A 22,352-nucleotide genomic window follows, 5' to 3' on the forward strand; every position below is an offset into this window, starting at 1 on the left:
CACTGGGAGACAGTGGGCGGAGCATGGCAGAGATGGTGGGGGAAGGGGAGTGATCAGGGGAGGTCCCACTGGGAGACAGTGGGCGGAGCATGGCAGAGATGGTGGGGGAAGGAGGGGATGATCAGGGGAGGTCCCACTGGGAGACAGTGGGCGGAGCATGGCAGAGATGGTGGGGGAAGGAGGGGATGATCAGGGGAGGTCCCACTGGGAGACAGTGGGCGGAGCATGGCAGAGATGGGGGCGGAGCTGCCGAGCCAGCATGTGACTTGAGAGAGCATTGTGGGCAGGGGAATGGGCCTGGGCTGCAGGGCAGCCCCAGGTGAGCTCTGGGGAGATGATTTCCCAGAGCAGACCGCTCAGCCTCTCTGATGAGAGTCCTCAGGCCTTACAGGCCTGCTGCCTAGGTTTGACCACCACCCCGCAGCTACTTTAAGCTTTGCCTTTGGGCACTGCTGTCGGCCCTCAGTCAGTTAGTGCCACACGGAAAGCAGGTTGAGCAGAGCAGAGGCATACATGACATCTGTGCCCTTTACAGAAAATGATGAAGGACAACAACCTGGTCCGACACTTGGACGCCTGCGAGACGATGGGCAATGCCACAGCCATCTGCTCAGACAAGACAGGCACGCTCACCACCAACCGTATGACCGTGGTCCAGTCCTACCTCGGGGACACCCACTACAAAGAGATTCCAGCCCCCAGTGCCCTGACCCCCAAGATCCTCGACCTCCTGGTCCACGCCATCTCCATCAACAGTGCCTACACCACCAAAATACTAGTGAGCCAACACTGGGGCTGGGACGAGAGAAGGGGCCCTGGGCTTACTATGCTCTCTTAAGAACTCTTAACCGGAACTATCATGGTCTCTGGGGTGCTGGTCACCCTTCCCTTGTCCCTGGTGCCAGTACCCCTGCCCTGGCTGCTGGCTTTGCAAGCACCTTCCAAACCCCGCGAATGGTAGGAAAGCTGCCCATCTTGTCCACACTGGAGGCGCTCCATGGCTGTCTGCCGCCACATGCTAAAGAAGTGGCGGCCACGGTCAGGCTGGGGCCCCAAGGGTAGCAAGGAGGGTGGACTTGGACTCCTGGCGCCATGCTGGTTTACCTCACCTCACAGCCTCCAGAGAAAGAAGGTGCCCTCCCACGCCAAGTGGGCAACAAGACGGAATGCGCTCTGCTGGGCTTCGTTCTGGACCTGAAGCGGGACTTCCAGCCTGTGCGGGAACAGATTCCGGAAGATAAGCTTTACAAAGTGTACACCTTCAACTCGGTCCGTAAGTCCATGAGCACAGTCATCCGCATGCCAGACGGTGGCTTCCGCCTCTTCAGCAAGGGTGCCTCAGAGATCCTGCTGAAAAAGTGAGTGGGTCACGGCTGTGCCCAGGGCTGGGGATGCCAGGGACTGGGGGCTAACTGAAGAATATAAGCATTCTGGTATTACTATTGGGTTAAAATAAACATAACATTGGCCATTTTCATGGCTTTAAACTGCACAGTCCAGTGGCATCAAGTGCATTCCCAATGTTGTGCATCATTACCGCTATCCAGTTGCAGAATATTGTCTTCACTCCAAAAGGAAACCTATATTGTCGCTACCATCCCCCTCCCAGCCCCTGGCAACCACGAATCTTTCTGTCTCTGTGGATTTTCTTACTCTGGACATTTCATATAAATGGAATCATACAATATTTGTCCTTTTGTGTCTGGTTTCATTCACTCAGCATAATGTTTTCAAGGTTCATCCACATCATAGCATGGGTCAGTGCTTTATTCCTTTTTATGGCTGAATAATATCCCATTGCACGGATAGACTACATTTGGCTTATCCACTCATCCACTGACGGACACTTGTGTTGTTTCCACCTTTTGGCTACTGTGAATCATGCTGCTCTGAACATTGCTGTACATGTTTTTGTTTGAACATGTTTTCAGTTCTCTTGGGTATATTTCTGGGAGTGGAACTACTGAGTCATATAGTCATTCTGTGAATAGCTTATTGAGGAGCCAGCATCGTATTTTCTGCAGAAGCTGCACCATTTTACATTCCCATCAGAAATGTCTGAGGGTTCCGACTTCTCTTCATGCTTACCAACTTGTGTTACTTTCTTCTTGTTCTTCTTATTATTACTGCCATCATAGTGGATGTAAAGAGGTATTTCATGGTTTTAATTGGTATTTCCCTGATGATGAGTGATGTTGGCGCCTTTTCATGTGCTCCTTGGCCATTTGCACATCTTCTTGGGAGAAATGTTATTCAGGTCTTTGCCTATCTTTGATTTGAGTTGCCTTTTATTGTTGATCTATAAGAATTCTCTATGTATTCTGAATACTAGATCCTTAACACATATCTGATATGTAAATATTTTCTTCTATTTTTGTGGGTTGTCTTTTCACTCTCTTGATAGATTTTTTTTTTCTTTTCACTCTTGATTTGTCCTTGGATGCACAAGTGGTTTTCAATTGTGAAATCCAGTTTATCTCTTTTCTTCCTTTTGTAGCCTGTTCAGGGTTTCCTTTACAGGTAATGAAAATGTTCTAAAGTTGACTATGGTGGTGGTTGCACACTCTGTGACTATACTAAAAGCCACTGAATTATACATTTTTAAAGGGTGAATTTTGTGGTCTTAGAATAACATCTCAGCCCTGGCTGGTTGACTTAGTGGTAAAGCACTGGCCTGGCGTGTGGTTGTCCTGGGTCCAAATCCCAGTCAGGGCACACAAGAGAAGTATCCATCTGCTTCTCCATGTCCCCCACTCCTTTCTCTCTCTCTCTCTCTCTCTCTCTCTCTCTCTCTCTTTCTCTCTCTCTCTCTCTTCTACTCCCGCAGCCATGGCTCGATTGGTTTGAGCGCATCGGCCCCAGGCACTGAGGATGGCTCTGTGGAGCCTCTGCCTCAGGTGCTAAAAATAGCTCTGTTGCAAGCATGTCCCCTAGATAGGGGTTGCTGGATGGATCCTGATCAGGGCGCATGTGGGAGTCTGTCTTTCTATCTCCCCTCTTCTCACTTGGAAAAAGAAGAAAAAAAGAATTATATCTTAATAAAACTGTTAGAAAAATTGAGAGGTGCCCTGGCCAGTTGGCTCAGTGGTAGAGCGCCGGCCTAGCGTGCGGAGGACCCGGGTTCGATTCCCGGCCAGGGCACACTGGAGAAGCGCCCATTTGCTTCTCCACCCCTCCGCCGCGCTTTCCTCTCTGTCTCTCTCTTCCCCTCCCGCAGCCAAGGCTCCATTGGAGCAAAGATGGCCCGGGCGCTGGGGATGGCTCTGTGGCCTCTGCCTCAGGCGCTAGAGTGGCTCTGGTCGCAACATGGCGACGTCCAGGATGGGCAGAGCATCGCCCCCTGGTGGGCAGAGCGTTGCCCCTGGTGGGCGTGCCGGGTGGATCCCGGTCGGGCGCATGCAGGAGTCTGTCTGACTGTCTCTCCCTGTTTCCAGCTTCAGAAAAATGAAAAAAAAAAAAAGAAAGAAAGAAAAATTGAGAGGGAGCATGCAGCTCTGCCTCCAAGTACCCCAATCACCCTAAACCTGATCAGCCGCCACACCTCCCCTTGGCCTTGGCCTCTCTCTTCCTCAATATTGCAGCAGCCCCACCCAGCCTCCTCTGCCAACCTGGCAAATAACTTACTACAGAGCCACCTTCTTTGTGCCTTTGTGCCCATAGCCAGCCCTCCAGGGCCTTCAGGACAGAGTTCCCAGCAGGACATCTGGGGCTCCTGGCACCCATAGGACGACTAAGTGCACCCCCCACTGGCTGTGTCCTGGCTTCTGCCGACCACTGCCTGACTCAGGATGCTCTCCCCAAAACTTTGCCCATGTTCAGCCTCCCCAGCGTGGTTCAAAGGCCACCTGCTCCCTGAAGCCATTCCCACTGGGTCCCAGTGAGTGTGGCTACTGAACTTGAAGAAGCACAGAAGAGGACTGTAGCTGGCCACTGGGCTCCAGCAGTGTGAATGCGAACAAGTCCCTCCCGCTCCTGGGGCCTCGGTTTCCCCTGTACCATGGAGATAACAGAAATACTTATCTCCCGCGAGTGTTGTAAGAATTACATGAGTGAATCCATGCCAGCTTTTGCTGTGATCGTGCACCCCCTTCCCCGGCCTCCACAGCCACATCCTTCTTTCCTCCTTCACCCTTCCAGCATGCCTGTCTCTGGGGCCCTTGGCTCTTTGGCTCCTTCGTCTTCTACAGCCAGATTCTGCCAGCTGTCCCAACCCTGGCCCTTCTGAGAAGCTTCCAGGGTCACCAGAGCTCATACTAAGGTTTCCGCTTTGTCATGGTCTACTGCGTGGCATTCAGCTTCTGCCAGTGAGCCACACTCTTGCCCTAAAGCCCGAGGAGTCTGTGAAGACCTGTGATGAACCCTGTGCTCTGGCCTCCTGCCAGCCTCCTAGCCTACAGCACTCTTGAGTTTTTAGCTCCTGGGGCTGCCAGAACAAAGGACCATAAACCTAATGGCTTAAAACAACAGAAATCTATTTTCTCCCAGTTCTGCAGGCCAGAAATTTGAGATCGAGGTGTTGGCAAGGCCGCACTCCCTTCAAAGCCTCCAGGGAAGGGTCTTTCCTTGTGCCTCCTAACTTCTGCTGTTGCCTACAATCCTTGGCTTGTAGACACATTGCTCCAGTCTCTGCCTCCATCATCACATGGTTTTGTCCCCATGTAGGTCTTTGTGTCTTTTTTCTGCTTTTATAAGGACACTGGTCATTGGATTGAGGGCCTACCCTAATCCAGTGTGACCTCAATTTTGCAACCACCCTATTTCCAAATCACGTCACATTCTGAGGTTCTGGGAAGAACATGAATTTGGAGGGATCTAGTATTCAACCCCCTACAAGCAGAGTGCTTTCCTCCTTGGAGAAGCCTCAGCTATGTTGGATGGAGGCTCATATCCAGCCCACCCAGACTCTCAGCCAGCCTGGCTCCCCTTGCTCTGTCTCTGCCCCAGGTGCACCAACATCTTAAACAGCAATGGTGAACTGCGCAACTTCCGCCCTCGGGACCGCGATGACATGGTGAAGAAGATCATTGAACCAATGGCCTGCGATGGCCTCCGCACCATCTGCATCGCCTACCGAGACTTCTCTGCCTCCCAGGAGCCTGACTGGGAGAATGAGAATGAAGTTGTGGGCGATCTCACCTGCATAGCCGTTGTGGGCATCGAGGACCCCGTGCGGCCTGAGGTAGCCGCCGCCCTCTCCTCTGGAAGAGGTTGTGGGATTGGGGGCAGGGTAATCCTTCTCTTCATCTGGCCTCCATAGTGTGGCCTTTGGACATAAATACAAGGAGAGAAGCACCTCTTTATCTTGCCTTCTTGGCTGTCACATCACTTCTTTCCAGAGTTACAGGTAGAGCAAACTGGTTGCCCACAAGTGTCCAGAAAAGTGGGTGATTACAGAGCTTCAAGTCCTCCAGGGGGCACAGCCAGCACACCCCAGGTCACACCCTCCACAGCACATTGGACACAGCTTGTCCTCTCAGCCTCGCGCCCGCACGGAGGCTCTGTCCCGCCCCTTGGAAAGCCCCCTCCTTCTTGCCCTGGCTCAGATTCTGCCTCCACCAGGTGAGAGAAGGTGGCAGTTAGAACTTCAACATCTGCGACACCCACAGGACTGATGGAGGGAGAAGGCGAGGCAGCACAGCTCCAGGGCCCTGTTTTGGCAAAGTGGGTGGATGACGTTGCTGTCCCTGGGCTGGGAGGTCCAAGGGGACCCAGGTTGTGGGGAGATGGGGACAGTTCTAGGTTGAAAGTTTGGTTGAGGCCAAGTGAAGTTCAGAACATCCCTGTGGGCATGTCAAGTAGGAAGGTGGCTGTAGGAATGGAGAGCTCAGAGCAATGGTCCTAGTAGAAAAGAGATTCCAGAAGCATCTTTATATGAATGATGTCTTGGGGAGAGTCTGCAGCTGGAGTAGAGGCCTTCAAATGAAACTCGAAGGAAAGGACCAGGCAGGGAGAGGAGACTACGAGGGCCACGTAGCCAAAGCAAGAGGACAGCTTAGCCCGGTCTCTGTAGAGATGAGTTCTACACATTAAGAGTTCACTGACTGAGCAGCTTCTGTGGGATGGTGAGGCAGGGAGCCAGGGCATGCAGACAACTTTCCTGAGACCTTTTCTGAAGGGAAACAGCCCAGAAGCTGACCATGGTAGGAAGTGAAGGACCAATGGAAAGGGTAGTTGGTCCTTAAAGATGGGAGATCCTCCAGGAAGGGAGAGCCTACCAGGCTGGCCCCAGAGCGAGGCACCAGTGGCCGCTGTGACACACCAGACCCTGGAGGGGGTGTGTGAGGCACGGGGCGTGCAGGTTACCAGAGGCAGGGAGGGACCCTCACTCTCCTCCCAGGGCCTCTTCGCCTCATGTCAGAAGCAGGGCCCCTTTCATCCTGTCGATCAGCCTGAGCATGTATATGTGGACCAGCAGCCCTGGGGGCTGCCATGATGAAGGAGAAGCTTCTGGGCTCTCCTTCAGGGGACAGGCATTCACACACTAGACCATACACAAAAGATCCACAATTCAGAAGTTAATGCTTGCCACATGTGAACACTGGCTACAGGTTGTCAGCGACCACATGCCCTTGAATTCTGAGGAGACTGGGACCCCCATGTGCAGAGAGGTGGCCTGGAGGAAGTGGACAGTGGTAGAGGGGAGGGGAGGAACTTCTAGACAGAGGAACAGGCCCGGAGAAGGGGGCTGTGGGAAGAGTATCCCGAGAGAGCAAGGGGAGAGGGTTCTGCTGAGGGTAGCAAGGTCACCCCCGGGGAGACAGGGGCCAGGCCTTTCCCTTCACTGGACCAGGAAGCAACTGAGGCATAGAGTAGGGGAGGGCTGTGTCCACACAGCAAAGCTGAGTCATAAAGCCGTGTGGCCTTTGCATAGACCTAATGGCCTTCCCCTTCTGAATGGAGCCATTCTCACATGCCTTTGCCCCCCAGGATGGCTGCAGCCCCATGGGGGTTGCAAGGTGCTCCCAGGGTGGTGGCTGTCCCCTTTTCCCTTCCTGGGAGTTGTCCGCAGTACAGTGGCAGCTCTAGACTTTTCCACCCACTTTTCTGCAGCTCCATGACACTGCCAGAAGGCCGGAGCTCCTCTGGAGTGTGTCACAGACCCAGGAAGATGATGTTCCCTGCGTCTCAGGGCCTTGGCCAAGGCCATTTCTACACCGTCATAGCCAGCGCACCCTCCCCGTCCACCTCAGCCGCTTGCCCAGACGGAGGCGTGCGAGGTGTGGAACAGTCTTGGCCGCACAGCACAAGGAGCTCTTCTGGCCTCACTTCCTGGGCCAAAGAGCCCTGATTGCTGGTAGAAATATTTGTTGAACTAACTGAAGCTGAGTCATAGATGTAAGGCTAGAGACCTTAGATGTATTTGTATATCTCCTGTCCAAGTTGGCTTACTTACAGAAGCATCAGTGAGTCCAGACTAGGGGCGACTGGGGCGGATGGAACTGTCAGAGTGGCTGAACAGGGTGGGACGGGGTGAGGCCCAGCCTTGCTCCTGGTCAGTGTTCTGCTCAGAGTGGGATGTTATTATTTTGGTAAGTTTTCATCTTAGAAAATGTGGAACATGGGCATAAGTCCTTTGAAGGGGACAATAAAGCTCCAGCTGCAGCAGCTGCCAGGGAGCAGGAGCTTGGAGAAGCAGAGGCCTGACTCCAGCGATGACTGCTTTTGTTTCAAATCCACAAATGACCTTGGTGACAAGGCCCAGGGAAAGGGACAGCTCCTTTCGGGCTTGAGAGTGGCTGAGTGAGAGTCCGCACAGCAGATGGCGGTGACACGATCAAGCTGGGGGTGGGCCGGGCAGATAGATGCTCACAGAGACCAAACAGCAGGGTAGGGGCCAAGAAGTGAGCGCCAGGGCCCAGCGGAGTCCTGGGTGCGAATGCAGACAGGAGGGCAGTGGGTCTCTGCTAAACCTTGGGGTCCCAGGTGACTGTAGCCAGAAGAGGACTGAAGTCTCTGCCCTGGGGGAGGAGGTCACAGGGGCCCTGGAAGCAGGCTGGATTAATGGCAAGCAGGCTGGGCCAGGGCTGGGCCACAGGAAGGCAAGTGAAGAAGAACAGTCGCTTAATGAAAGAGAGGGTGCCCTTGGAGGGAGGGGGGCTTCCTGCCACCTACATGGAGCAGGGGAGCCAGGCTCCGATGCAGGGCTCCCAACGCTCAGGCTCATCACTGCCACTTGGTGGCAGCAGAGAGGTGGCTGACAGACACTTTAAGGACAGGAAAGAACTCAAAAGGGGATCATGTCCCTGTAGCTCATCATCAAGCACCCGAAGAGCCGCAAAGAACAGTGTCCCTAAGGCACATTACTAAGTGTGTGGGAGTCAAGCCCCCTTCCTGAGGCTCAGCCTTCCAAGCCAGTTGTCAGTACTTTCTTCGGGAATTATGAGGTCACTCTGTTACAGCTCTGAAATCAGGGCCCCTCTGACTGGGCTCAAGGCCCCTGTCTCCTTCTCATGCCCACTTTCTCCATGGCTGAGATCATAGCCACCTCCCACAACCTCAGGGGTCACCGGCACATGGGGCCTTCCAAGTCAGTGTTCAACTGCACCCCTCCTGACCCCACCTGCTGTCCATCTCCCCTGGGGTCCCCCAGCTGCACTGCCCCATCCCCACCACCTGGTGGCCCGGCTCATGCCCCTGTCCCTAGGCTCCCAGGCCTGCGTGCTGGGCCGCACCTGAGACACCACACGCTTGCACTCTCTCTCCTGGGCTCAGCCTGTCCTCAGGCCTTTGTCTCAGCTGGGAGCAGTGAGTACCCTTCAGGTGGGTGTGCTGGGCTGGACCCCGTGTTGGGGCTGCATCTGGGCATCTGACAGGCCTAAGCCTGACTTCCTTCCTTCCCAAGTTCCGAGCCCTGCAGCCGCTGTCATTGGTGTGGGCGTAAGAGCATCTCCATTCCCTGGGAGGATACACCACCTCCTGGCTGGTCTCAACTCCCTTCGGCCACTTTCCCGCTCTGCACTAAGGGGATCTCTTTTTCTTCCCCCCTTTCCCAGAATCTAATATTATATTGGGAAAATGAAAATGTATGTGGTATAACCAAGGAATGTTCCATTTCTTCTAATGAATAATAAAACCTGCAGCTCTAAATGTTTTAGGTTTAAAATTGTAAAAAAAAAAAAAAAAAAAAAGCAGGTGGAGAGCTGGCACAAGCCAGCTGGCAGCCAGGAGCCTGCCCTAGGTCAGGCCCCACAGGCACAGGGCTGCAGAGGGCCCTGACGTCTAGAAGGGTGGCTGGGGACAGAGGTTTCTTTGTCATTCTTCCAGAGCTAACTGACACAGCTACCACGTCAGCCAGTCTGATAGCCACGCTGGTCCTGCCCAGCAGCTCTGGGTCCCTGTATCGCAGTGGAAAGTGATGTTTATGGAACTGGGTGATTCTACAGTCATTTTTCCATACACAACTCGGACAGTGACCCTAGACAGAGTATTAGTTTCCATTAGTTTCCAGTAGCTTCTCCCAGCCTTGCTTGTGGTGTCAGGTCCTGGATCTGAGTCGTTGCTGGTCCCAGGGGCCCAGCCCGGTGAAGGAGGTGCCGTGGGGGCATAGAGGCTGAGGGACTGAGGGAGGCACCCTGCCCACTAAAGGCTAGGTTGATGGCATCTGCAGAGCATACAAGCCATTCTGCAGGCCTCCTCCAGTCCCACCCCTCTACAGAGGCCTCTGCTCAGGCCCCCAGGGCTGGCGCGAGTGCTGAGACCCGATGGAGGAAAGGGTCAGTCTGAACACAATAGTGTCTTGCCTTGATGGCCCCACCCACTTCTATTGTCTCTTCCAGGTCCCAGAAGCTATTCGCAAATGTCAGCGTGCTGGCATTACAGTCCGAATGGTGACCGGGGACAACATCAACACGGCCCGGGCCATTGCAGCCAAGTGTGGCATCATCCAGCCTGGAGAGGACTTCCTGTGCCTGGAGGGGAAAGAGTTCAACCGGAGGATCCGCAATGAGAAAGGCGAGGTAGTTCCCAGCCCATTTCCCCCCCCCCCCCCCCCAGAAGTCTGCCTGGCTCTGTCCAGGGTTCTGGCTATTTCTCCACCCCCACCCACCACCTCTGCTCAGCCCCGCCTGCCTGCTCGCCCAGGCTGTGCAGCGGCTGTGTGCTTCCCCCTCCCAGATAGAACAGGACCGTCTGGACAAGGTGTGGCCTAAGCTGAGGGTTCTTGCCCGATCGTCTCCCACAGACAAGCACACTCTGGTCAAAGGTAATAGAGCATCTAACTCTTGCTCATTCTGCCCTTTCCGCTTCCTGAGGTGGCATGATGCAGTTGTCACTCCTACGTGTTTTCTGTCCCCAGACACCCAAAACCAAGCTCCCAAAAGGGTCTCCAAAGCCTGCCTAAAAAGTGAGGTCCTTAGCTCTAAACTTGTTGGAGAGTATGTTTGTGTCTACGAGCAAGTCACCAGTCCTCCCTGAACCTCAGTTTACTCATTAAGAATATAACGGAGACCCCCTAAAGGGCTGACACACCAGAGCTCACCCCTCCATTTCTCTGGGCTAACATGAATGGAAGGTGTCAGTTGAGCCTAGTCTCTCATCATAATAGATGGGGAAACAGGCCAAGGAGAGGAAGGCATTCATCCAGGCCACACAGTGCTGAGCCCCTGCCTTCTACCGAATCACACAACCCTGTATTATCTCACTGGGCGGTGGGCCTGGGCAGGAGGGGCGGGACGGGGCTCCCAGTCAAAGAACAGAGACTTGGTCGTGAAGGTGACAGGGAGCATGGAGGATTAAGATTGGTAGGCACAGTAAAAATCCCTGAGGGCTGCCAGAGCTAACTGCCCCCCTGCCACCCCCAGACTGGTCACACAGGACCCCACTGTGTTTCAGGAATTATTGACAGCACCACCGGTGAGCAGCGGCAGGTGGTGGCTGTGACCGGGGATGGCACCAATGATGGGCCAGCCCTCAAGAAAGCAGATGTGGGCTTTGCCATGGTAAGCCACCCTGTGCCAGCCTGGCTCACCATGCCCGGCAGGGCTTTGTGTCTCTCGGATGTTAGCTTTATGCAGGAACCTGGAAGTTAGTGTTAAAGCAAGTTGCGGAGTGCCTGAATTTCTTTTTCTCACATCCTGGCCAGTTGGGCCTCACAGCCTCTGCCAGTCAAGGGACACACATGTGATTTGTTTAAAGCCGAGGGACTTGGGGCGGGGGGTGTCTTGTCAGTTGGGCACCTGCCTCATCCACTCCATCTTGTCTAAGTGGGCCTCTTCCCCAAGTGGGATCAGCAGGCTCCCCAAACAAGCTTTTCTCTTCTGTGGCTTATAGGGAGCTAGTTCTTCCTGTAAAGCCCTGACCCCACCGAGCAGGGTGACTTGGTTGGTGCTGTCTAGGTGGTTGGCCCTGGCACCATGGCCTTCTGCAAGGAGCTGTGCTTGGCCACTGATGGCAAAAATCCAGCAAGCCCCTCTCCTACCCTACTGAGGAGTGCCCTTCACGCTGCCACATTCAGTGTGGCTCATCATGGGCAATCTTCCCCAGAACCCTAGACCCACATGGGGACCAAGCCCCAGTCCCTGGATGCTGTGAGAACCAAGCTATTCTTGCATCAGAGCCTTCGAGCAGCAAGGACGAGGGTCCTTCTCCAGACACCTCTGTGTGGGCCAGAAGGACATGTCCTCACTCTGCCAAAGATATCTCCATTTAGGACTCCGGGGCTCCTTATCTACCTGCTCTAGCATGCTAAGACTGGATGAATGACCTGTTGATGGCCATACAATGATGGCTCCCTCTTTATTTATGAGCAAAGCTGCAAGGTGACCTACCGTTTGTAGTACAAGGACCTGTTGGATGAAATGAGAGCTGCTCCCAGCTGGTGGGGAGCCCCATTTGGAAGGAAAGGCAGGGAGTCAGCCAGGTGGGCTGGGTGGTCGAAGGGAGGTGACGAATGGGCCCATGGACACTGTGTGTGTGCTCCCAGGGCATCGCAGGAACTGATGTGGCTAAGGAGGCCTCTGACATCATCCTGACTGATGACAACTTCACCAGCATTGTCAAGGCGGTCATGTGGGGCCGCAACGTCTACGATAGCATCTCCAAGTTCCTGCAATTCCAGCTGACTGTCAATGTGGTGGCGGTGATCGTGGCCTTCACGGGGGCCTGTATTACTCAGGTGAGCATCGGGGACCGCCTTGCCCAAGGAGGACCCTGGGCTCTCCCTCCCACAACCCATGGGGCCGGCAGAGGGCAGCTGGTTTCTGAGGCCCCACCTGCCCCATACATCTGGGTCCCAGTGTGGAGAGCAAGCCCAGGGGACCCCGCTGGCAGGAGTGTGTGGGCCAAAGAGCTCCCACCTGCGGGCCCAGTTGAGAGAGCCAAGTGTTTTCTTTGCTGATTTTTTTTAACTGAGATAAAATTCACCATTTGAAAGTGAACAGTTCAGTGGCTCTTAGTGCGTTTATAGTGCTCTGCAATGATCATCTCTATCTAGTCCCAGAATATTTCCATCATCCCAAAAGGAAACCCCATGCCCATTAGCAGGCACTCCCCAACCCCCTTCCCCCAGCCCTTGGCACCCACCAATCCATTCTCTGTCTCTGCAGACTTACCTACCCGGGACATTTCATATAAACGGAATTAAACAACATGCGGTTGTTTGTGTCTGACTCCTTTCACCTAGCACAATGTTTTCAAGTTCCATCCCATGAATCAGTACTTCATTTCTTTTGATGGCGGATGTTGTGTACCTGTTCCTCCATCCATTGAGCATTGGGTTGTCTGTACCTTTTGGCTGCTGTGAATAATGCTGCTGTGCCCGTGCATGAATGGGGCTTTATGTGGACTGACATCTTCATTTCTCCTGGAAGTGCTGCGTCCTCTGGGAACTCCATATTTAACCTTTTGAAAGAGCCTCTTCACCTTATCAGTAGTCCAATTTTCCTTATTAGGGAGCATCTAGAATTTATCTCCCTTTCAAAGGTTTTTTTTATTGAGATAAAATTCACGTAACATAAACTGCACCACAGTAGCCATTTTAAGCATTTAAAAGTGTACAGTTCAGTGGTTTTGAGTACATTCACAATGTTGTGCAAACATCACCACTATCCCATTCCGGAACTTTTCCATCACTCCCATCTCCACTAAGCAACCCCTCCCCCCTCTCCCCTTCGTCAGCCGCTGGCTCCCATTCATCCGCTTTCTGTCTCTGGATCTGTCAGTTCTGGAAGTTTCATAAGAATGGAATCATACAGTATGTGGTCTTTGGTGTCTGGCTTCTGTGAGTCCTTTATTATTATTATTATTATTATTATTATTATTATTATTATTTTGTTTATTGATTTTGGAGTCAGGAGAGGAGAAAGAGAGAGAATGGGAGGAAGGAGTGAGAAGCATCAACTCATAATAGTTGCTTCCCATGTGTGCCTTAACCAGGCAAGCTGGGGTTTTGAACTGGCGACCTCAGCATTCCAGGTCACCACCATAAGTCAGGTGTGAGTCTTATTTTTAACCAACAACTCAGAGATGATGAGGAGAAGGGAGACCAGTGCAGCGTTTCTGCCTCTTCCTGCCCCTTGGCTGTGGGAGACCGGGGTACCACCCATTGGCTGTGGGAGACCAGGGTACCACCCATTGGCTGTGGGAGACCGCGGTACCACCCATTGGCTGTGGGAGACCAGGGTACCACCCATCGGCTGTGGGAGACCGGGGTACCGCCCATTAGTCAGGCTCTTGCACACTCTGAGGCAACTGTCAACCTCCTGCTAACAATTTGGACCGCAACTTCTAGACCACTGCCACCAGGTGAGAGAAGAAGGGAGACTGGCAACATTTTAAGAGCAGGAATTGGACACTCTCTGCTAACCTTAAGAAAACATAGGGACGGAGATGTCACGTTTTATGGGAAGGTCGGATTTGCTGCATTTTTGCTTGAGTGAAATTCCAGTGACATTGACCCTGAGCTGAGTTTCTTTCCAGGAGCTGGGGACGGGTGGGGTTCCCAACCCCACGTTGGGGTGACTACCTCTTCTTCACAGGACTCTCCTCTCAAAGCTGTGCAGATGTTGTGGGTGAACTTGATTATGGACACATTTGCCTCTCTGGCCCTGGCGACAGAGCCACCCACTGAGTCGCTGCTGCTGCGGAAACCGTATGGCCGGGACAAGCCCCTGATCTCCCGAACCATGATGAAGAACATTCTGGGCCATGCAGTCTATCAGCTCACCATCATCTTCACGCTGCTGTTTGTGGGTAGGTTCGCCCTGGGGCACACTGGGCTGTTACTGAAGATCCCTCGACCCTCACCTCCCGGCTGTCCCTCTCTATGTATGTCTTACCCAGGGGTCACAGGCCCTTGAGCCTCTCAGAACACACCCAGGCCCAGCTCATTCACCTGTCTGTCCACTCACCCCATGACTATTTCTCCAGGGGCCAGTGACCAGAGTGCTCTGCTGGGAGTTGTGGGAGAAGGAGAACCGGAACAGAGATGGAAAGAAAGAGGGAGAGTGGGAGGGAGGAGAAAGTGGTAGAAGGAAAGGGCGGGGAGAGGAGAGGAGGCAGAGGAGGGAAACTGGAGGGGGAGATTAAGAGAAGGGAGATGAGGAGGAGAGAAGAGGGGAAGGGCGGGGAGAGGAGAGGAGAGGAGAGGAGAGGAGAGGAGAGGAGAGGAGAGGAGAGGAGAGGAGAGGAGAGGAGAGGAGAGGAGAGGAGAGGAGAGGAGGCAGAGAAGGGAAGCTGGAGGGGGAGATGAAGAGAAGGGAGACGAGGAGGGGAGAAGAGGGAAAGGGCGGGGAGAGGAGAGGAGAGGAGAGGAGAGGAGAGGAGAGGAGAGGAGAGGAGAGGAGAGGAGAGGAGGCAGAGAAGGGAAGCTGGAGGGGGAGATGAAGAGAAGGGAGACGAGGAGGGGAGAAGAGGGAAAGGGTGAGGAGAGGAGAGGAGGCAGAGGAGGGAAGCTGGAGGGGGAGATGAAGAGAAGGGAGACGAGGAGGGGAGAAGAGGGAAAGGGCGGGGAGAGGAGAGGAGAGGAGAGGAGAGGAGAGGAGAGGAGAGGAGAGGAGAGGAGGCAGAGAAGGGAAGCTGGAGGGGGAGATGAAGAGAAGGGAGACGAGGAGGGGAGAAGAGGGAAAGGGTGAGGAGAGGAGAGGAGGCAGAGGAGGGAAGCTGGAGGGGGAGATGAAGAGAAGGGAGACGAGGAGGAGAGAAGAGGGAAAGGGTGGGGAGAGGAGAGGAGAGGAGAGGAGAGGAGAGGAGAGGAGAGGAGTGGAGAGGAGAGGAGGCAGAGAAGGGAAGCTGGAGGGGGAGATGAAGAGAAGGGAGACGAGGAGGAGAGAAGAGGGAAAGGGTGGGGAGAGGAGAGGAGGGGAGGCAGAGGAGAGGAGAGGAGAGGAGAGGAGAGGAGAGGAGAGGAGAGGAGGGAAGCTGGAGGGGGAGATGAAGAGAAGGGAGATGAGGAGGAGAGAAGAGGGAAAGAAGAAAGAAGGAGAGAAAGGGTAGGGAGGAGGAGGGAGCGCAGAAGGAAGAATAGAGGAGGGAAGGGGAGTAGGGAGAGGTGGAGGAGAGGTGGGAAGGAGGAAAGAAGAGATCAAGAAGCAAGAAGCGGGCAAGGGCAGGGGAGGCAAGAGAAGGCCGAGACAAGAGTGTGGACAGAGCGGGCCGACCTGACCGGGAGAGGCTAGGCAGGGGGCTCAGGGAGAACAGCGCAGGCCCCCAGCCGCTGGCTGTGCCCGCAGCCCCCACTTGGAGCGCACCAAGACTTCGAGCACACTGGCTGCTTCTTGGAAGCCCGGTGCCAGTGCCGGCTGTGCAGTCCTCCTCCAAGTTTTCTTCTGAGCCAGGCAGGCCCAGTGAGCAGATCCCCTTATTTATACGGGCTGGGTTTGCCCGTTTGCCTGTTTGTCATCTCTCTCCCTTACGCCGGCTGCTCTCCATGTGCTTGCAGCTCTGGACTGTGGGGTGGCCGGGTTGCCTGCACACTACTCAGAACCCGGTGAAGCTTGGCTTTCAGTGCATATTCTTGGGAGCACAATGGGGGCCCCCAAATGTCCATTTCTGGGGGTCCTTCCTGATTCCTTGGTAGCAGAAGCCTTTTGTGGTCTGCCCAAGGGCTTAGGACGACCGCCTGGTCCCAGGGCCAGGGCAGAGGAGGGCGGGGCTGCCCCCTGCAGCCCTCAGCTCCTTCCGCTCCCATCTGGACCCCACTGGCAAATGACAGAAGATGTGCCAGAGGTTTTTGTTTTTTTTGTTTTGTTTTTTGGGTTTTTTTTGTTGCTTTTTTTTTGTTTGTTTGTTTTCTGAAGCTGGAAACGGGGAGAGACAGTCAGACAGACTCCCGCATGCACCCGACCGGGATCCACCCGGCACGCCCACCAGGGGCGACGCTCTGCCCACCAGGGGGCGATGCTCTGCCCCTCCGGGGCATCGCTCTGCCATGACCAGAGCCACTCTAGCGCCTGGGGCAGAGGCCAAGGAGCCATCCCCAGCGCCCGGGCCATCTTTGCTCCAATGGAGCCTTGGCTGCGGGAGGGGAAGAGAGAGACAGAGAGGAAGGAGGGGGGGTGGAGAAGCAAATGGGCGCCTCTCCTATGTGCCCTGGCCGGGAATCGAGCCCGGGTCCCCCGCACGCCAGACCGACGCTCTACCGCTGAGCCAACTGGCCAGGGCCTCAGAGGTTTTTCTTAACTTCTTCATTGCTGCCTTGGGTTTTGGGTTTCGGCGCCAGGCCCCCGCCCCCCAGGTCCAGCCTGACCTTGGTTGTCACCGTGTGAGGCAAGGAACTCCTTCCAGTTGTCGCATCAGGGGGTCAGGGCTGTGCCTGGCGCTGGGCCCTGCTCCCTTCACGTGCTCCTTGGCTCGCAGGGGAGCTTTTCTTCGACATCGACTGTGGGAGGAACGCGCCCCTGCACTCGCCGCCCTCAGAGCACTACACCATCATCTTCAACACCTTCGTCATGATGCAGCTCTTCAACGAGATCAATGCCCGCAAGATCCACGGCGAGCGCAACGTCTTCCACGGCATCTTCGGCAACCCCATCTTCTGCAGCATCGTCCTGGGCACCTTTGCGATCCAGGTAGGAGGGCTGGCTCCACTCGCGGTAAAGGCAGGGGAGTAGGGGACCATGTTCCCTTGCTATTGGCCTCCGTTTGAATCAAAGCAGGCCTCACCCCGGGCCCGCCTGCTGGCGTCCACAGGGACTCAGTGGGCCTCCTCCGACCTGACTTTCTCACAGGTCCCTCTGGGTCCGCCACTGCTGTGTTGTACATTTGCTTCATTGGTGGGAGGCCACCATAACTCCAAAAGTTTCCTTCGGAGATGCCCTTGTCCCCAGGGCCGCCATGCAGGTGTCTGTCTACCACAGTGCTGTAGACAGGCTGCTCAGTCAGCTCTACAGGAGGGACTGAACATTTGAACATAAGGTATATTAATAAAAATGTGATGCATAGTGAGGCGAACAGGCCAGATCACTTTGTTCTTCGCAGTTCTCAGAGGAGGGGTCTGCCACGCCATGGGGGACCACCAGGAAAGCACGTAGGTCGGTCAGGAGGCTGAAAGAGAGTGGGGAGCCATGGACAAGAAAGAGCCTTTGCTACAGTTTCTAAGGGAGGAACTGTGAGGTGGGGTGAGCAGGCTGAGGACTGGCTAGTGACAGTGCTTTCATGGTTCTGGGGCAGATGGCTGTCCTTGGTTGTCTGGAATCTGGCCCTGGGTGAATACGGCAAGAAACAGTGCCCTGGAATGGGACAGCCCAGGAACAGAGGTGGTTGGTCTATATTTTAAAAGCTCATCACTGGGCAGAAGCTTCCTCTCAAGGAGGAGGCAAGGAGGGAGCAGGAGGCCCAGACAGTGTGTCTCGGGCATGTCACCAGGGTGTCCAGAACAGGTATGTCCAGTATACGCACACAGAGTCGATGTTAAAACATCAAGGTTGCAGAAGCTGGAAATGCGCTAATCGGCCGAGCCCATCTGCCTGGGGAACCAGCAGCCCTCTGAGTCCTGTGAGCGGCGGCCAGACCAACCCAGAGTGCAGGATGGGCCCTGGGCTCTGGCGGAGGAGGGTGGATCAGTAGGTATGCCAGCTGGACCTGCTTCCCTCCCACCCCTCTCCTGCAGATTGTCATCGTCCAGTTTGGTGGAAAGCCTTTCAGCTGCTCCCCACTGTCCACGGAGCAGTGGCTCTGGTGCCTATTTGTTGGCGTTGGGGAGCTGGTCTGGGGACAGGTGAGTGTCTGCCTCATCAGCTGTCCTAATCTTATCTCCTTTACACCTGCTCTGCAACCGTGCTGGTGACAGGCACAAGGCCAGAGAATTGTGGGCAGCCCGGGGATCCCTGCCTCATCTCCTTGCTCCAGAGCCTCCGAGCCCAAGCCTGGGAAAACATGCAGCACGTTGATGTGGGTGGCACCACACAGCAGGGCTCAGAGCTGGGACATGCCATGACTCAGGCACAAGGCCACAAGTGACAGTGTCAGCAGAAAGAAGGCAAGGGGCCATGGCTAGGATGTCACAGGGCTTTGGCAAAACCACTAGCCACTCCCCTTTTCATGATAGGACCTGAAAAGCATCCCTTAAAACAGGGGTCCCCAAACTTTTTACACAGGGGGCCAGTTCACTGTCCCTCAGACTGTTGGAGGGCCGGGCTATAAAAAAAACTATGAACAAATCCCTATGCACACTGCACATATCTTATTTTAAAGTAAAAAAACAAAACGGGAACAAATACAATATTTAAAATAAAGAACAAGTAAATTTAAATCAACAAACTGACCAGTATTTCAATGGGAACTATGCTCCTTTCACTGACCACCAATGAAAGAGGTGCCCCTTCCGGAAGTGCGGTGGGGGCCGGATAAATGGCCTCAGGGGGCCGCATGCGGCCCACGGGCCGTAGTTTAGGGACCCCTGCCTTAAAACTAGGAGCCTTGGAAAATCTCCACATATTTGAAAACAAACCACAACCTGCTAAGTCCTCCATGGGCAAAAAGAAAATCTCGAAGGAAATGAGGAAATACTTTGAGCTGATGAAAAGTGAAACTGACATTTCCAGCTCTGTGGGCTGCAGTTAGAGCCATGCACAGAGGAGAGTTCACAGCACCTGGGGATTAAGTGAGGAAAGAAGAGCCGGGTGCTGGGGCTGCTCAGAGCGCAGGAGGGGCCGGCCTGGGCCTCTGGAAGCATTTCTCCAGAAATCTAGACTACTGGCATAGAACTCTGAGTCCCCGAGCCACATCATCCTGTGCATTACTCACCTCAGGCCACCACAACAAATACCACAGACTGGACGGCTTAAACAGCAGAGATTATTCTCGAACAGCTCTAGAGGCTGGAAGTCCAAGATCGAACATACATAGGGTGGCCCGACCAGTGGATAGAGCATCGGACTGGGACGCAGAGGACCCAAGTTTGAAACCCCGAGGTCGCTGGTTTGAGTGAGGGCTCATCTGGTTTGAGCAAGGCTCACCAGCTTGAGCCCAAGGTCGCTGGCTTGAGCAAGGGGTTACTCAGTCTGCTGTAGACCCCCGGTCAAGGCACATATGAGAAAGCGATTAATGAACAACTGAGTTGCCACAACAAAGAATTGATGCTTCTCATCTCTCTCCCTTCCTGTCTGTCTGTCCCTATCTGTCCCTCTCTCTGTCTCTGTCACACACACACACACACACACACAAAATACATAGGGTAGGTCCAGGAGAGACCATACGCAAGCTTCCGGGTCCTGGCCAATGGAGTAGTGCGGACAAGCACAGTTTCTCCCAGCTCCCAGCAATGACGTGTGACAACCTGCACAGAGTGCTGCCACTGGGGACGCTCCCCTGAGCAGGGACGTCACTGGGCTCGGTCCTATAGGCCTGGAGTGCCCACGAGGCTGACCTCCGTCTCTCAGCCTCCAGCTCCTGGAGGTCAAGCTCATATGTTCGGCCCAAGCCCCCATCAGAAAGCACTGTCAGCAGACTACCCGGCAGGGCCCTCGGCCCAGGCAAACCAAAACCTTCTCTTTAGACAGGTCTTCCAGGGACCTAGAGGTCCCCTCCCAGGAGCTGAGGCCCAACGCAGGAGCTCCCTCTAGTAAGGCAAATCCCTTAGTTCACACATTACGCGGGAAGGTTGCACCAGCTGCTCCTCCAGCCCTCGGGCTGGCTGGGGGGTGAGGAGGAGGAGCATTGGCATACACACTAGGGTGCTGTAGCCCACCCCACTTCCCAGCCTAGGGCCCTGGGCTCCAGCCATATCACTGCCCCCTCTCTGGGAAATAACTTCATGCTCAGCTCCCCAGGGACTGCTCTGAGTCTTCTCTCTTCGATTAAACATGGGAAAGAAAGCCCGCCAGAGGAAAGAGGCTGGCTCTCCCACTGGACAGTGTATTTGCCACTAGGCAAAAGCAGCCCAGGTATGTAGCCTCAGAAACAAGGAAGGGATGTCCGGTCCCAGGTGTGGGGAGACACGGACACCGGCCCAGCCGCTGTCAGAGGGAGATGGGCTCCCTCTGGGCCCCAGCAGAGTTCCCACACTGAAAAGCCCAGCGCTGCTCTGGTGGTCACTTCTGCCTACTGCACCTTGCCTCTGTCCCCCCAGGTCATCGCCACCATTCCCACCAGTCAGCTCAAGTGCCTGAAGGAAGCAGGGCACGGGCCCGGGAAGGACGAGATGACTGACGAGGAGCTGGCTGAAGGGGAGGAGGAGATCGACCATGCCGAGCGGGAGCTCCGCAGAGGCCAGATTCTCTGGTTCCGGGGCCTCAACCGGATCCAGACGCAGGTAAGCTGCCATGCCACCAGGTTACTCGGCTTTTCTGCCTTAAGAGGGCGGCAAGCAAGCAAAAGACAGAGAGTGGGCAAAGTGAGCCCAAGACTGACAGGGAACCCTTGGGTCTTGCAACCATGATGATCAGGACAGCTGCTAGTGTCTCTATACCATCCACAGACATAGCCACCGGCAGCTGTGGCACTGCAATGACCTGTCCCCAGCACCTCCCTCAGAGCCCCGGTGGTCCTCCCCGTAGTGAGAACAGGCGGCAGCCACAGGCGTGTGTGGTGACGGTGCCTATCCCTCTGGGGGCTCTGAGGAGCTGCTGGACCTCGCTGTATTTGGCAGGAACTGCCCCACATCACGGGAAAGGGACATTCTGGGGATGAATCAGGCGTCCCCAAACTACAGCCCGCGGGCCGCATGTGGCCCCCTGAGGCCATTTATCCGGCCCCCCGCCGCACTTCCAGAAGGGGCACCTCTTTCATTGGTGGTCAGTGAGAGAAGCACTGTATGTGGCAGCCCTCCAACCGTCTGAGGGACAGTGAACTGGCCCCTTGTATAAAAAGTTTGGGGACCCCTGACTAGATGCTGTTTCAAGTAGCACTTGGCGAACTCACCATTCATTGGGATATGCTATGAATTCTGTGGGGAAAGTATCATTTGGGAAGTGGACTCTGGCCACCAAGTGGGTCCTTTCTGCTCACTGCACTTTACAAATCTCAGGGTTGCCGTCCTCTATAAAGTCATGCAGCCTCAACGATCGCCCAGCTGTGGGCACTTGCCAAAGTTTCGTGAGCCCTTCTGCCAGAGCCAGCCCTGCCCCCAGCTCTTCCCAGCCAGCCTTCTTGCCAGAATGTTCCATATTCATTGTCTCTCCATGATTTTCCTACACACCCACTTCTGACCCCATCACAGTCTAGCCTCCGCCATTAGCATCCCAGAGGTTCTCGTCAAGGTTGGCAAGGCGTCTCGCTCTCAGGGTCAGGCTGTCTGTCCTTCCTTCCTGCTTCGAAGCTTCTTCCCAGCACCCTTCCAGAAGTGCCATCATCCCTGCTCTCCCTGGCAGCTTGCTGTCCTCTCTCCACCTTACTCTCTGCTCCCACCTGGCAACTCCGCCTCCCGCTGAGACATCGGTCCACCCTGCTGTGGTTCTTCTGTGTTGAAAATCTCACAGACCTGGGGGCACCAGACCCAATAGGGAAGGAAGGAGGAGCGGGTGAGAGCTGACCCTCAGCCCTCAGCCCCATCGAGTCAACTGCAGAGCCCCCTTTCTCCCGGCTTCTCCCTCACCCCCTGACAACCCACCCCACTGGGCCCCATGCTGGTCTCTTCTTGGCCAGCTCACGGTGCCCCTCACTCACCACCGCCACCTCCTCTGCCCAGCCAGGAATCCTGGAGCTCCACACCCAGACAGAAATGCCTCATGGCACCCACACTGGGCTCAGACCAGACCGCAGGCCCTAGAGTCCCCAGCTCACCTCCTGCCAGCCCCCCACTTTCAGCCCCAGAGACGCCCCAGACCCTCTGTCTCCCTGCACACTTGTGCATTGGCACGGCTCATCCGCTCAGCTTTGCCCCTCAGTCCGAGTCCCCAGCCCTGCTGCCACCCTGGCGCCCCGCAGCCTGCCTTCGGCATAGCCCCTCCCTGCCCCTCCGGGGCTTCCTGCTGCCCTGC

The 22,352-nt window shown here is 55.1% G+C and overlaps 1 protein-coding gene across 8 annotated transcripts in view; it reads left to right on the forward strand.

Annotated features, from left to right (window-relative positions):
* ATP2B3 (ATPase plasma membrane Ca2+ transporting 3) overlaps positions 1-22,352 on the forward strand; it is a 74,364-nt gene that overhangs the window by 33,474 nt on the left and 18,538 nt on the right. For all 8 annotated transcript variants that reach the window (XM_066356190.1, XM_066356194.1, XM_066356193.1 and 5 more), the window contains 11 exons: positions 536-778; positions 1,117-1,358; positions 4,945-5,179; positions 9,777-9,956; positions 10,114-10,201; positions 10,831-10,937; positions 11,921-12,112; positions 13,974-14,187; positions 16,792-17,003; positions 18,044-18,151; positions 20,504-20,686. In XM_066356190.1, coding sequence (XP_066212287.1) covers positions 536-778; positions 1,117-1,358; positions 4,945-5,179; positions 9,777-9,956; positions 10,114-10,201; positions 10,831-10,937; positions 11,921-12,112; positions 13,974-14,187; positions 16,792-17,003; positions 18,044-18,151; positions 20,504-20,686 — 2,004 coding nt within the window. The remainder of the gene's footprint in view (positions 1-535; positions 779-1,116; positions 1,359-4,944; positions 5,180-9,776; positions 9,957-10,113; positions 10,202-10,830; positions 10,938-11,920; positions 12,113-13,973; positions 14,188-16,791; positions 17,004-18,043; positions 18,152-20,503; positions 20,687-22,352) is intronic.

Source organism: Saccopteryx leptura, chromosome X (assembly GCF_036850995.1).
Source record: "Saccopteryx leptura isolate mSacLep1 chromosome X, mSacLep1_pri_phased_curated, whole genome shotgun sequence".
Lineage (NCBI taxonomy): Eukaryota > Metazoa > Chordata > Mammalia > Chiroptera > Emballonuridae > Saccopteryx > Saccopteryx leptura.